The sequence below is a fragment of the Callorhinus ursinus genome, unplaced genomic scaffold, assembly GCF_003265705.2.
Source record: "Callorhinus ursinus isolate GAN/ISIS: 27379988/994484 unplaced genomic scaffold, GSC_fseal_2.0 scaffold9, whole genome shotgun sequence".
Taxonomy (NCBI): Eukaryota; Metazoa; Chordata; class Mammalia; order Carnivora; family Otariidae; genus Callorhinus; species Callorhinus ursinus.
In genome coordinates, this window is record NW_027397071.1 from 46,872,575 (window position 1) to 46,885,883 (window position 13,309).

At 36.9% G+C, this 13,309-nt stretch overlaps 1 protein-coding gene and 1 pseudogene across 8 annotated transcripts in view; one reads left to right on the forward strand and one right to left on the reverse strand.

Annotated features, from left to right (window-relative positions):
* Positions 1–13,309, reverse strand: part of MIER1 (MIER1 transcriptional regulator) — a 62,406-nt gene that overhangs the window by 27,740 nt on the left and 21,357 nt on the right. For all 8 annotated transcript variants that reach the window (XR_012379413.1, XM_025871786.2, XM_073896570.1 and 5 more), the window contains 3 exons: positions 5,214–5,375; positions 4,519–4,651; positions 1,661–1,725 (listed from right to left, as the gene is read on the reverse strand). Coding sequence is in view for 7 of the 8 variants with exons in the window: in XM_025871786.2 (XP_025727571.2) it covers positions 1,661–1,725; positions 4,519–4,651; positions 5,214–5,375 (360 nt within the window). In the remaining variant the exon portion in view is untranslated. The remainder of the gene's footprint in view (positions 1–1,660; positions 1,726–4,518; positions 4,652–5,213; positions 5,376–13,309) is intronic.
* LOC112823949 (large ribosomal subunit protein eL8 pseudogene) lies at positions 8,204–8,994 on the forward strand (annotated as a pseudogene).

Here is a 13,309-nt window from a genome sequence, read left to right on the forward strand (position 1 = left end):
GTTTCCTATGATTAAAAATCTCTTTTGGTTTGTCTCCCTCCCTGACTTCATCTTGTTTTATTGTTTCCTCTCTTCCCCAATGCTCCTCTGTTTTGTTTCTTAAATTCCACATATCAGTCAGATCATATAATTGTCTTTCTCTGACTTATTTCACTTAGCATAATATACTGAGATGTCTCTCTCTTCTAAACATCTCCTTGGAAATCCAGAAATGGATCAATTCTGGCAAAAGCCCACAATCCTTGGGTAGCCCAGTCCGAGTTCATTTGAATACTTCATTATTCCAATAGAAACTCTATGAGATATTCTCTTATTTTAATTAGCAAGGGTGTCAGCTCTTTTTTAAGTTTGCCCCAGACATCCCAAACCAAAAAAAAAATTTTTTTTTTTTTTAAAGATTTTATTTATTTGTGAGAGAGAGAGGGAGAGCACAAACGGGGGAGTGGCAGGCTAAGCAAGGAGCCCGATGCGGAACTCGATCCCAGGACCCTGGGATCATGACCTGAAGACAGACGCTGAACTGACGGAGCCACCCAGGTGTCTCCCAAACCAAAACACTTTAAACCACCACCACCACCACCAACAACAACAAAAAAGCCATTGTGAAGACTCAAAACTATTAACTAATTAAACAATCATGGCATAAAAAGTGCAGAGAGTCCACTCAATTTGATGATTAAAGCTATTCTGCTTCCAGAGAAATGATTATTTATGCACTAAATTTAAAATCAGACCAAGGACGGGGCACCTGTGTGGCTCAGATGGTTGAGTGTCTGCCTTTGGCTCAGGTCATAATCCCAGGTCCTGGGATCAAGCCCCACATTGGGCTCCTGACTCAGCGGGGAGCATGCTTCTCCCCCTGCTCATGCTATCTCTCTCTCTCTGTGTCTCAAATGAATAAATAAAATATTAAAAAAAAAAAATCAGACCAAGGAAAAGAACAGCAAAAGAAAAAAAAATTCGAGTGAGCTATCTCAATTAAGAATGATATTCCTTCTATATAAATGATTTGTTCTAATAAATTCTACATGACATTTGACACATTTCTCTAGTACGTTCATCTGCTTTGCAACAGCTTAAAATTAATTCTACTTAACTGTATAACTAAGTTGTACACTTATACAATTTTATAATCAAAAACATGTCAATATATAATCTTTAGATTCATTTTAGAAATTAACTTATTATGCATAGTAATAGAAAAGCTCAAATCTGTCTCTTCACCCAATATATTTTGAGTTGTAAATATCTACATTAATATGGGATGGAAAAACTTATAATCTAAATTATTAAACAAAATCTACTTAACAGAACCAAAGCCTCAACTGCTTTCCTGAATATATAAAAGAATTTACTTGTGATACTTTTTCCAGTGCAACAAAAATCTAAATTAGCACTAGTTCAAAATTTCAATTTCTGTTACTGGTTTGAGACTGATTTGCTCAAAAAAGTCAAATTCTTTCTGTATCATTATTTTATAAAAAAATAGTATTTTTTCTTACCTCAATGTATTAAGGGGAAATTTGAACATCTACCAAACATTTAAATGTCACAAAAGGGCTTACCTCAACTTTATCAATATATAGCTAGTAAAGTAATAATCATACTTGCTTTTTAATATTAATTTACCTAAACTTTGGGAAAATATGACTCTAACTACCTTTTTCCAGTCTTCTGATGGAATATAATCTTCATCTTCTTCAGATTCTTCTTCTATTTCGCTATCTACAATAAATAAGACAATAATATTACAAAATGACTGTTTATCCTGTCCACATCTGTATATCTGTACATTATTTTTACATCTACCATCAAACATTTAAGTATACCTAAAAGTATTTGCAAAAACAGGACCAAGACATTTCTGATCAAATAATACCCTATCAGTTTAAAACAAAGCAAAACAAAAAACCCATAAGCCTTCTGGGACAATTTTTATTTTAGGAAACTGTACTCTCAGTAAATGATTTCCCACAAAAATTTAAGAAAAAAATTGAATTAGCGGGTCAAGATAATCTGTTCCTAAACCTAATTCTTTCCTCCCTAATAAAATAAGAATTTGGACAAAAAACAAAAACTGGTTTCCAATCAATGCTCCGTGAGACACTGAGAACTTTGTAGCAACACTTTAGAGAGAGTGTGAAGGGAGGCTATGTAAGAAGACCTCCATCCTCCCCAACCTCTGATTTATTCAAGAGCAGGCAAGGTGCCATTTGTTTACATTTTGGAGTAAAAAATGTATTTACATAAAGGGGTAGGAAATTTGAAAACGATTACACTGTCAGCATCTTCTCAACTGTAAAATGGAATACAAAGTTCAAAAGGGTAACATTACATACAAAAATTAAATCTTCCTATGGAAAAGTTAAGATAGGAAGTATTATCTACAGCTTCTGTGCATACATCATAACTAAAATAGCAGATCAAAAGTATGAAATAAATACTGTTTTAAGATTCAGTCACTTAGGGGCGCCTAGGTGGCTCAGTCAGTTAAGCATCTGCCTTCAGCTCAGGTCATGATCTCAGGGTTTGGGATCGAGCCCCGTATCAGGCTTCCCTGCTCAGTGGGGAGACTGCTTCTCCTTCTTCCTCTACCTCTCCTCCCTGCTCATGCTCTAATAAATAAAATCTTAAAAAAAAAAAAAAAGATGCAGTCACTTAGCATCCCACTTTTTTTTTTATTATTATTTTTTTAAAGATTTTATTTATTTATTTGACAGAGAGAGACACAGAGAGAGAGGCAACACAAGCAGGGGGAGTGGGAGAGGGAGAAGCAGGCTCCCCGCTGAGCAAGGAGCCTGACGTGGGGCTCGATCCCAGGACCCTGGGATCATGACCTGAGCCGAAAGCAGACGCTTAACCGACTGAGCCACCCAGGCACCCCAGCATCCCACTTTTAAACAAACTTTGGCAATTTACCTAAGAAGAAAAAGGAAAAATACCAGGCTTTCCCCAAACTTAATATTAATACAATAGTTTCAGCAACCAATCTCTCCTTACACTGATACGCTTTTCAACTGGACCATATCTTTGATCAAAACTCACAATAAAATATCATTAGCGTTACATTCACTTCTAAACTAAATATGTATCAGGAATCATTCACATGAAGCAATAGCCATGTTTCATCTGTTATTACACTGCTCCATTTCATGAGATGTTATTGTTCTTCAAATGTTTTTCTTTCTTTTAAAGCACAGAAATTCAGACCCAAGCTTAAACCAGTAACACTAATGGTTGCCTTTTTCTTATCAAAGAACAGTCATCCAGAGTAATGATTCCTGCTTACATGAAACATCATGGAGCAGATAAAGCATGCAAATATTCAAGGTACATACATTAAATGTTGTCTCAACTACTGCACATCTCTGACAAGATCACAATCTGTAGTAAAATTAGGAGAGTTCTTTCTGTGTATAACATGTTCTCACCTCAAGAGGAAACCACTTCTTGAGAACTGGGAGCCACTGATTAGAGAAAGCAATACTTATGAAATAGATAAAAACGGCTAAGAGGGAAAGAAAGTAGAAAATGAAAACTGAGAAGACTAGAAGAAATAAAAAAGATGACTATGAGACAATTAAGGAAGTATTGGGGGAAAAAAAGGAACACGTTTTTCCCCACAGGAGCCTGCCACTCCATTTGTAATTGAGCCCATGGAGGTATTCTTATTTCTTCTTTTCTTGGGCACTGCATTAGACCTAAAAATGTTAACTTTGGGGAACAAATCGACTGACTTTTTAGTGGACACAGATGTTATTTAAGTAATCTCTACACCCAACATGGGGCTCAAACTCACAACCCCAAGTTCGAGTCGTGCTCTCTACCAACTGAGCCAGTCAAGTGCCCCTGGAATGTCATCCTTAAGAGACACATGCACAGACTTAGATATGATGAGACAGTTTTAAGAAACTCAGAGCAATTTTATGGAGCCAATAAAGCCCCTTGGAAATGTTGGCCTGATACCTTGCTTATAGAGCTCCCCACAGCCTTACCAGGCCCTGCTAACAAACACTAGCTGTCTCTGCAGAAGTTTAAGACTCAAAGTCAACTATATGGTTGCAGCCTATGTACAAGCAAGGCCCTGGATTCCTTACCTGAGAGAATGAGCCTAAGACTCCACCCAGGTTATACCAAGCTCTCAAAGCATGCCCATAGCCCCTTCTCCTTGTCCTAAGATAACCTCCTGACATCCGTGACTCAACTTTGCCTCATTCTGATGTCAAGTCTCCACCCCAAAGTAAACATGGGGATATATGGTTAAAAACAAAAGAAGAAAAAGAAAAAAAGGAACACATTCAAAATCAAGGAGTATAGGGACACAACAATCTCTGCAATCTACTCATGGACAGTGGGGCTTTAGCACTGCTAAATGAATTAACCTAGAACAAAACCCATTACTGTTCAGCCAGATTTCAGAGTAAATGAATCCAAACAGACAAGTGAAAAAGAAACGGCATTTTACATCATATATTAAATAGTAAAAATTATCCAAACAATAGCAACCATGACACTTACTAGTATCAAAATATTTACATCGACGTGGGCGGATTATTTCTTGGGCATCTTGAGAAGCAACAGATTGTGACGGATCATCATTGGAAGACTGAGTTTCATCCTCTTGACCTGATGAGTCCTTTATATTCTCTTCCTGCAGAATAATACATTAAATTTCTTTAAGATGTAAGGAAAATTATTGCAGATGAAAGGTTACAGTATTCCAAATACAACGAGAAGACTAAAATAAATACACTAAATGCAGCACGGTGTTCTGGATTGGAACCTGGAACAGAAAAAAGGACATTAATAGAAAAACTGGCAAAATCTGAATTGTCTACAGTTTAATAATATGGTACCAGTGTCAATTCTTACTTTTGATAAACACACCATGGTTACATGAGATGTAAACAGGAAAAGTTGGCTAAAAAGTACATAGGAACTCTATGCTATCTTTGAACCTCTCTATATATCAAATTATTTCAAAACAAAATAAGAAAATTGAATACAGAACTACCAATTAGCCTTTAATACTTAAAAAGAGTAGTATTTTTTTTAAGTTGGTACAAATTTATTTAGAAGAGGCCCTGAAAAGAAATCTGGAATGACACAGATAAAACTATCACTTTTCAGATTATAGGGGACTTCCAATATTAATAAGTTACTACTTCAACAAGAATAAAGACTACAATCTTAATAAATGTGTATAACCTTACTTTATTTTCCCCACTACAGCCACTGTTATCATCATTATCAGCATCTTCATCATCTTCTCCTTCTTCTTCCTCTTCTTCCTCCTCCTCATCTTCTTCAGGTAGTCGAATAGTACTATCATAACCATAAAGACTGAGAAGTTCATGAATTGGCATGTCTCCTTCCTAAACAGACCAAATAAAAAGTTAATTTCTGAATAAATGAATATTTCATATTCCTGTAATTCACACCTTCATTCATAGGGAATATCCTTAGAACTGTATCAAGAATTCTCAAATCATAAAAGGTGAACGAAAACTCTGAAACCCAGGAAAATCCTAGTCTTTCAAGAATTTCTGTAAGAGACTCACCAATTCTAATCGCTAACAACAAAACCTTTAAGTATAATAAAAAAATGACAGTGGTGTAGAACTGTTCTGTGCAATCAATTCAATAAATGTACACTGGCAGTTAACACTATGAATAGATGCACACACTTAAGAGTACCATACATAATTTGGAAGTGGGAAAAATAATTAGAAAAGAGACTGGAAACTAAGTTAACAAATTCAAAAATGGAGGTGAAATTCACAGCCCAATCCAAACACATTAAAAGAAAACAGTAATGATATATAGGAATAACACTGGATTCCATTAGCCATATGTTCTTTTCTAGGATAACCTAAAATTATACATAAAATCCTGTCATGCAATCTTTGCTATCTGTTTTACAAAACTGTTATATAACCTCCATCTCACAGATGAGGAAACTGAAGCTCAGAGATTAAGCAATCTCTCCCCAAATCATACAAATTACAAATAGTAGAACCAGATTTCAAGTCTAATTCTAAAAGCCCATACTCATCAGTACATCATACTGCCTCAGCCAGGAATCACCCCTAACTCCATAAAAAAAAATACACCCTCTAAGGATGAAATGAAGAAATATCCATATGCAATGAAATGAATCAAGTTTTCTATAGAAGGTATTCACTCTAGTAATCAAGTGATATAAAGTATCAGGGAAATTGGGAGAGCATTCTGACTATAAAAAGAAAATTTAATCCAAATCACCTGAATGTACTACACACATTCACACATGCCCTCCCTTCTACAACCCTCTACCCCACCTCTCTTTTGAGAAAAATTTAAGGCAGTTTAGAACCTACAAGAAGGGCAATCATGAAACAAGACCTGTTTTGTATTTCTCCATCAGTCTTGTAGCATTATTCATGGACAGAAATAAGTCGCCCATGTGTTAAAAACATTGTTCTAGTAGAGATGGATATATCAGATTGGATGATATAACCTGATGACACTAGGCACTTAGATCCTACAACTAACTCCCATCACTCAGAATTTGTGTATGAGAAGCAAATAATGTTTATAATTTGAAAAAATTTTCTTATAGAAAGAGGTAGGAAGAAAATGCTGTTTAACACTTGTATTTCCCATTGTAAATGGATACTCTAGTTATAAATCAGTCTGTGAATCTGTTTCTGAAAGAGAAGTCAATTTGGAGAGCCCTGACTGACGACGTACAGCAGCCACAACCTGAAAGTGGTAACTCTATCAGGTAAGGTGCTACCACTCTAGCTGAGAGCAGCGGGCACACTTAACTGACATCTCCTATTGTGTTTCTCTTAAGTGCAGTAACACAAACAGTGCTTGAGGTGTTCAAGAAACTAGTCCATGCAGATATCTGGTCCATGTACCAAGGACCTGGTACAGGAGACAGAAATTTGGCATTAGAAAATCAGGATTTAAGAACTAAAACAGAACTTCAAGATCAAGAAAGTAGAGTAAGAGAAAGATATAGAAAAGGCTGGTTGTTTATACACTGATAACAAATAGCTGCCATAAAGTGTCTTCTATGTACCAGGCATTTGTGGTAAGTACTTTGATTCCACTATCTTATTCTCTCTCGTTTCTGAACAAAAGTAGAATAAGAATATTATGCAATCTCAAAAGATCTTTAAAAGTACCAGTGGGAGTATTTACTACCTTTAAGAAAACTAAGCAGAAGGAAACATCATGCCCTGACAGAGATTTTTTTTTTTTAATACCTAGACTTAATCCCAGCTCGTATTTCCCATGAACTAATTCTGCACCACAAACTCGAAGGTTTAACAATGACAGTCACTACTATAAACAAGAACCACGGAAGTCACTAGTATGAATAAGGGCCAAACCAAAGAAAACCTTCAGCATAAGTTTGCAACTAACATTTACATGGACCTAAAGAATTCATGAAGTACTTCATATTTATCTCATCTTTAAAACTTCCTTAATTGGGCACCTGGGTGGCTCAATCGGTTCAGCGTCTGCCTCTGGCTCAGGTCATGATCCCGGAGTCCTGGGATCGAGCCCCATGTGGGGCTCCCTGCTCAGCGGGAGTCTGCTTTTCCCTCTGTCCCTCATTCCCCTCTCGTGCTCTCCCTCAACTTCCTTAATATAGGTTGCTATTACCTCTAACTTTTACAAGTGAGTTAACTGATATTTTGAAAGATTATGCAAAATAGGTATATTATCAATCAAATGTCCTCAGGCTCTCTACCTTTGGTCTGTCATATTCAAGGGCAACAATCACCTTGAGGGCTTAGCAAAACAGAGTGCTGGGCCCCACCCCAAAGTTTCTACTATAGTAGAGCAGAGGTAGGGGCAGAGTATCTGCATATTTTCTATAAGCCAGGCCATACTGATGCTCTTGGTATGGGACTACCTTGAGAACCACTTATCTCACAATACAAGATACCTGCAAATTTCCTTTCCAATGGGAGGTAATAAAGCTTGATCATTACCTTTAATAAAGCTAATCACTAACACCTGACACCTAGCTCACTTATGTGTCAAAAGGATAGGTGACATACTAACTGCATGGAAAGGAATTTTTTTTTTAAATCACTTTCGGGAATATGGAATATCTCATATTCATGGTTAGGTCAGTATTTTTTCCTCCTAGATAAGCATTTAAAAAGTATGACTCATTTTAGCTCTCCTCCAGCCATCCAAGATGTGAAAAGGAAAGGCGGCTAAGGGGGAAGAAGGTGGCCCCAACTTCCCTGCTGTCATGAAGAAGCAGGAAGCCAAGAAGGTGGTCAATCCCATTTGAGAAAAGGCCCAAGAATTCTCGTATTGGACAGGATATCCAGCCCCAAAGGGACCCCACCTGCTTTGTCAAATGGCCCCGCTACACCCAACTGCAGCAGCAAAGGGCTATTCTCTATAAACATCTGAAACTGCCTCCTGGGATTAACCAGTTCACCCAGCCTTTGGACCACCAAACAGCTACTCACCTGCTTAAGCTGGCCCACAAACAGAGACCAAAGACAAAAAAAAGCAGTGATTGGTTGGCCCAGGCTGAGAAGAAAGCTGCTGGCAAAGGGGATGTCCCTATTAAGAGATCACCTGTCCCTCCAGCAGGGGTTAATACTGTCACCATCTTAGAAGGCTCAGCTGGTAGTGACTGCACATGCTGTGAATCCCACTAGGCTGGCTGTCTTCCTCCCTGCCCTATGTTGTAAGATAGGGGTTCCCTACTGTATTATCAAGGAGAAGGCCAGGCTGAGCCATCTGGTCCACAAGAAGACCTGCACCAACGTTGCCTTCACACAGATTAACTCAGAAGACAAACAAGCTCTGGCTAAGCCGGTGGAAGCTACCAGGACAAATTACAGTGACGGATATGATGATATCCGCCCTCACTGGGGAGGCAACATCCTGGGTGCAAAGCTGGTGGTTTATATCGCCAAGCTAGAAAAGGCAGAGGCTAAAGAACTGGCCATCAAACTGGCTAAGTGTTGAGTTTTCTGTACATAAAAATAATAAAAGTTCTCTTTCAAAAAAAAAAAGAAATGTGACTAACCTTGCAACAATTCATTTCTCAAAGAAAAATTTAACAACACTTCTAAAACTGGCTAAGCAGAGAACAGAGGAGAGTCAAAGTGGCTAATCACAGTACATTCGGAGGAGATCTGATTGAATGTGAAGAAACAGTAACAGAACTGGCAGATAAAGAAAAGTCACTTAAATCAGAGCAAATGACTACTGCACAAGTATAGAAACAAAAATGAATACCCAGGTTACTCTGATTAGAGCATAAGATATCTGTAGAAACTAAAATAAAAAAAGGTAGACCTGGTATTTTTACCTATTTTCTCTAGTTTTACTTAGTTTCTAGTAGGAGGTGTTATACTCTACTTTTGACTCCATTTCAGAGTAACTGTTGAGCAGTGATTGACACTGGAAGGGCTTAGGGAAAATTATACACAAAGCAAAATGTTCAAGAGGGACTTTGGCAGGGAAAGATTTAGTTTGCCAGAGACAGAGCTAGGATGGAATCCCCTGCTATCATTCACGTGTAGTATAATTAGAACCTAAACTAAATTAGTGGATGTGGTAAAGAAAAAAACTCAAGAGACCCTGAAGAAAATGACCATGAGTAAAGAATGATCAAGAGGTCCTGGTGACATCGAATCTCTATTCCACACACTCCTTGTGCCCAGATACACATTCATAGGACTTCTAAAAGAAGTTCTAAAAAATTAAAAACAAAAAACCCCCCAAAATTAAAAATAAAGTTCTAAGAAACTTCAAAGTTAATTTTAGGTGGGTTCTATTATGTGTAAACAAAATATCCTTGCCTATTCCATTAAGAAAATGCTTGATTGATTTTAAAAACAAAGAGTATATAGTGGTTTTATGCTTTTGCTTAGGTATTAACTTTTAACTTAACCTCTGTCACCTAATACACCAAGTTAGAAAGCAACAAGTTAGTAATGAACAATCAAGACCCACTGAGGAATACAAGAGAGTTTGACATTAGTATGAAAAGTATCTTACTTGACCTAAAGTATAAAGATCTTGCAGTAAACACAGCCATAAGTACAGTAAACCAAAGTCAATTTTGCCAAGGAATCCTCAGTTTCAAATTCAGGTAGCATTTATTGTGTCCCTACTATGCACTAACGGAAGTACATAAGATTTAACAAGTATTTTGTAAGGGTAATTCATCATTGCCTGCCCCACCCCCCAATCCTTTCTCTTTCAACTTCTATATTCATCTTCTTCCAGGAAATGCTTCCTTCATTCCAAGCATGTATTTTGATTGAGAGCTCACCTTCTGGACTATATGGCATCTGATCCAATTGGAATCACTACATTCCCTGGCCATAGGTTTGGAATGGGCACATGACCCAAGCCTGGACATAGTTTGTTTCCAAATCTGTACCAAGAGCAGCTGAAGAAACATAAACTATCTAAAGCAGTACATCTTGGAGACCTGGAAACTGACAGCATATAAAGAAAGTTGGTCTGAAAAAGGATGCCACCATGTAGAACAGCAGAAACAGAAAATATCTTCTGGTGGCACTTGAGTCCTTAAGGCCTAGATATCTCCCTGCTCTTAATAAAATTACATGAGCATTAAATTCCCCATTTTGCCTAAGTTAGTTCAAGATGGATTTCTATTATTTGCCCCTAAATATTCTGAAATAAACAGTAATGACATCCTATAAAACAAATGTTCCTTGTCATTTCCCTCTGAAAAAAGACTAAAAGCTAAATAAAACATGGCTGACAATACATTATATTAGGGCCTGTCAGTCACCTGTTCCAGATAATCTCTCATTAACTTTTATTGTCAAAGTCTGTGTTCTACAAGGTACTAAGTAAGGGGCTTTCCTCAAGTTAAACTGAAACATCACAATAAAGTAGCAATGTCTTATTACCATTCATACAAAGGTTAAGAGTATAGAAATCAGGGAAACAAAGGGAAAGAGAAAATTATGGGTCAAGTAGAGTAGATCTTCACAGTTGGGGAGTTATAAATTTCTTTGAGAATTTTATGAATGATATAACTACTAGGATTTACTGAGTGATTATCATGTAGGATACTGTATTAAATGTTTATATGATAAAACTGAAGCTTAAAGACGTTAAGTAACTTGTCCAAAGTCACACACTTGCAGTTGAGTTTTGGCCACACAGTGTGACTAAATGCTTTATAATATCTTTACATATATATGCTATATACTGCCTTCCTCGAAACCTGACCCTAGGTTAAGTGTACCTCATCCTGATGGAATGTGAAATAAGATGTACTGGGTTGATAGACTGTAAGATATATAAAGGAAGATATGGACATAGCACAAAATGAATAAAAACACAGGAATGTGGACTATACTTGCATACCATGCTTTAAGAAATAAGTTAACTAAGCACTATAACAAAAACAGGAGCAATCCTGCCTGCATAACCTAAAGGGAGGCTAGCTGGCAGTGAAAAGAACAGAGTTTTTAAAAGACAAACATTTTATCTGAAGTTAAATCTGTCCTTTAACTTTAAAACAATATGGTAAAGTTAGCAAATAACTTCAGTATTATTTGAAGGTTGGAGAGGTGTCCCTCTGCCTCCTATCAGATTAGTCATTTAGAAATGACTGCAGGTGACAGCAGATACTGGCTATTCAAGGGCCATTTGGTGGATGGACACAGTACTCTTCTTCTACCTTGTACCACAAATGACTTACCAATAAATGCTTACAAAGGAAAGGGGAGGAAGAAGGAAAGAGACTGATTTCTAGCCAGGATGGTCCAGGGGACTATATCCAGATTGGACTACAGAGACAGTTCCTGAGGTAACCAACCTCTTGGGGTTGGGGTTTCACTATAAGATAAACTATAAAGGGATGGAGGCACTGAACGTTTCTTTATAATCCCCACACTCGGGTTTCTTTTTATTCAATATAATTCTTGTGTGTATACTTCAAAAAATACTCAAGCTCTCACATTTTAATTTTTATTTTCTAGTTCTGAAGATTCATCAGATGGTATGTGTCTAGCACTTCAAAGTGAATATTAAGTATAATATTATTATGTGATTTTTTTTAAAGATTTTATTTATTTATTTGACAGAGAGAGAGAGAGAGAGAGAGCAGGAACACAAGCAGGGGGAGTGGCGGAGGGAGAAGCGGGCTCCCTGCTGCGGGGCTCGATCCCAGGACCCGGACCATGACCTGAGCCGAAGGCAGACGCTCAGCTGATCCCGATCCCTCTTCTCCCAAATAGACCGCTACAATTGTGCCATTCAAAGCAAGACTAGGAATTTTAAGAATACATCTGAAAAACAGTTAAGCCAGCCTACATATTGCTATTTCTAGCAAAAAGTCTATCTACTATGGGAATGATTCTGACACTCTCTAAGATCCCCACAATAAATTCTAACCTGTGTATCTAATTCTACTAAAACATTTAAATGGTAAACTTATATAAGCACCTTTTACAATATTAAGCTTTATGCCTATATTTGAACTGTACTGAAATGTAATAACAAACATCAAAGCATTTTCTATGGAAAGCTACTTTTCAATGAACTTAAAACTACAGACCATGCAGTTGATAACTCCTGAATGAATCAACTGTCAGAATTCTGACATAATTACATCAAAAGTTCACTGCATATAACATGCCAGGTAAAAACCAACTAACTGATTCTTGACAGAGCTGTAATGTTTCATTTCTATAAAAGAAAATCAGTAATCAAAGAAAATCTTCATTTTTTAAATAAAAAAAAGAATTTAGTTTGGTTCATTCCTAAAGAGTTTATAATTATACTGGCCCTGAACTAGCTTAGCAGCAGGTTACGAAAGCATTGGTGATTTTGCGCAACTTAAACCTAAGCCTTAATTATTCTGGGAAAAGCTAGAAGCATCTGAGAAGGTGTAAGACTGCCTGGATGAAGAGAATGATAAAAGATTGGTTCCCTGTCTCTTTCTTTCTATATCCTCTACAAATAATTCTACTTTAAGTTTTCTTCCCTAAGAAGGGTCATTTGAAAGCAAATTTGGGGAGGCTGTAAAAGACTGAAGGAGGCAGAGAATAAAGTAGAAATAGTAAAAGACAATACACATCCAAACTTTTAGCAAAGTCTATTAGCGATTTTGCACTAATTAAATGTAATAGCCTATTTTCCAAAACAGAAGAAAACAATAATCATTCTACTACATAACCTGTACTGATTATCTCCTAAGTAACTACTTACTCAACTATTTGAGTAATGTAGAATGTGAGAAAATGGAAAATATAACATTTTCCTCCTTTAAATGTTATCCCATGGATGG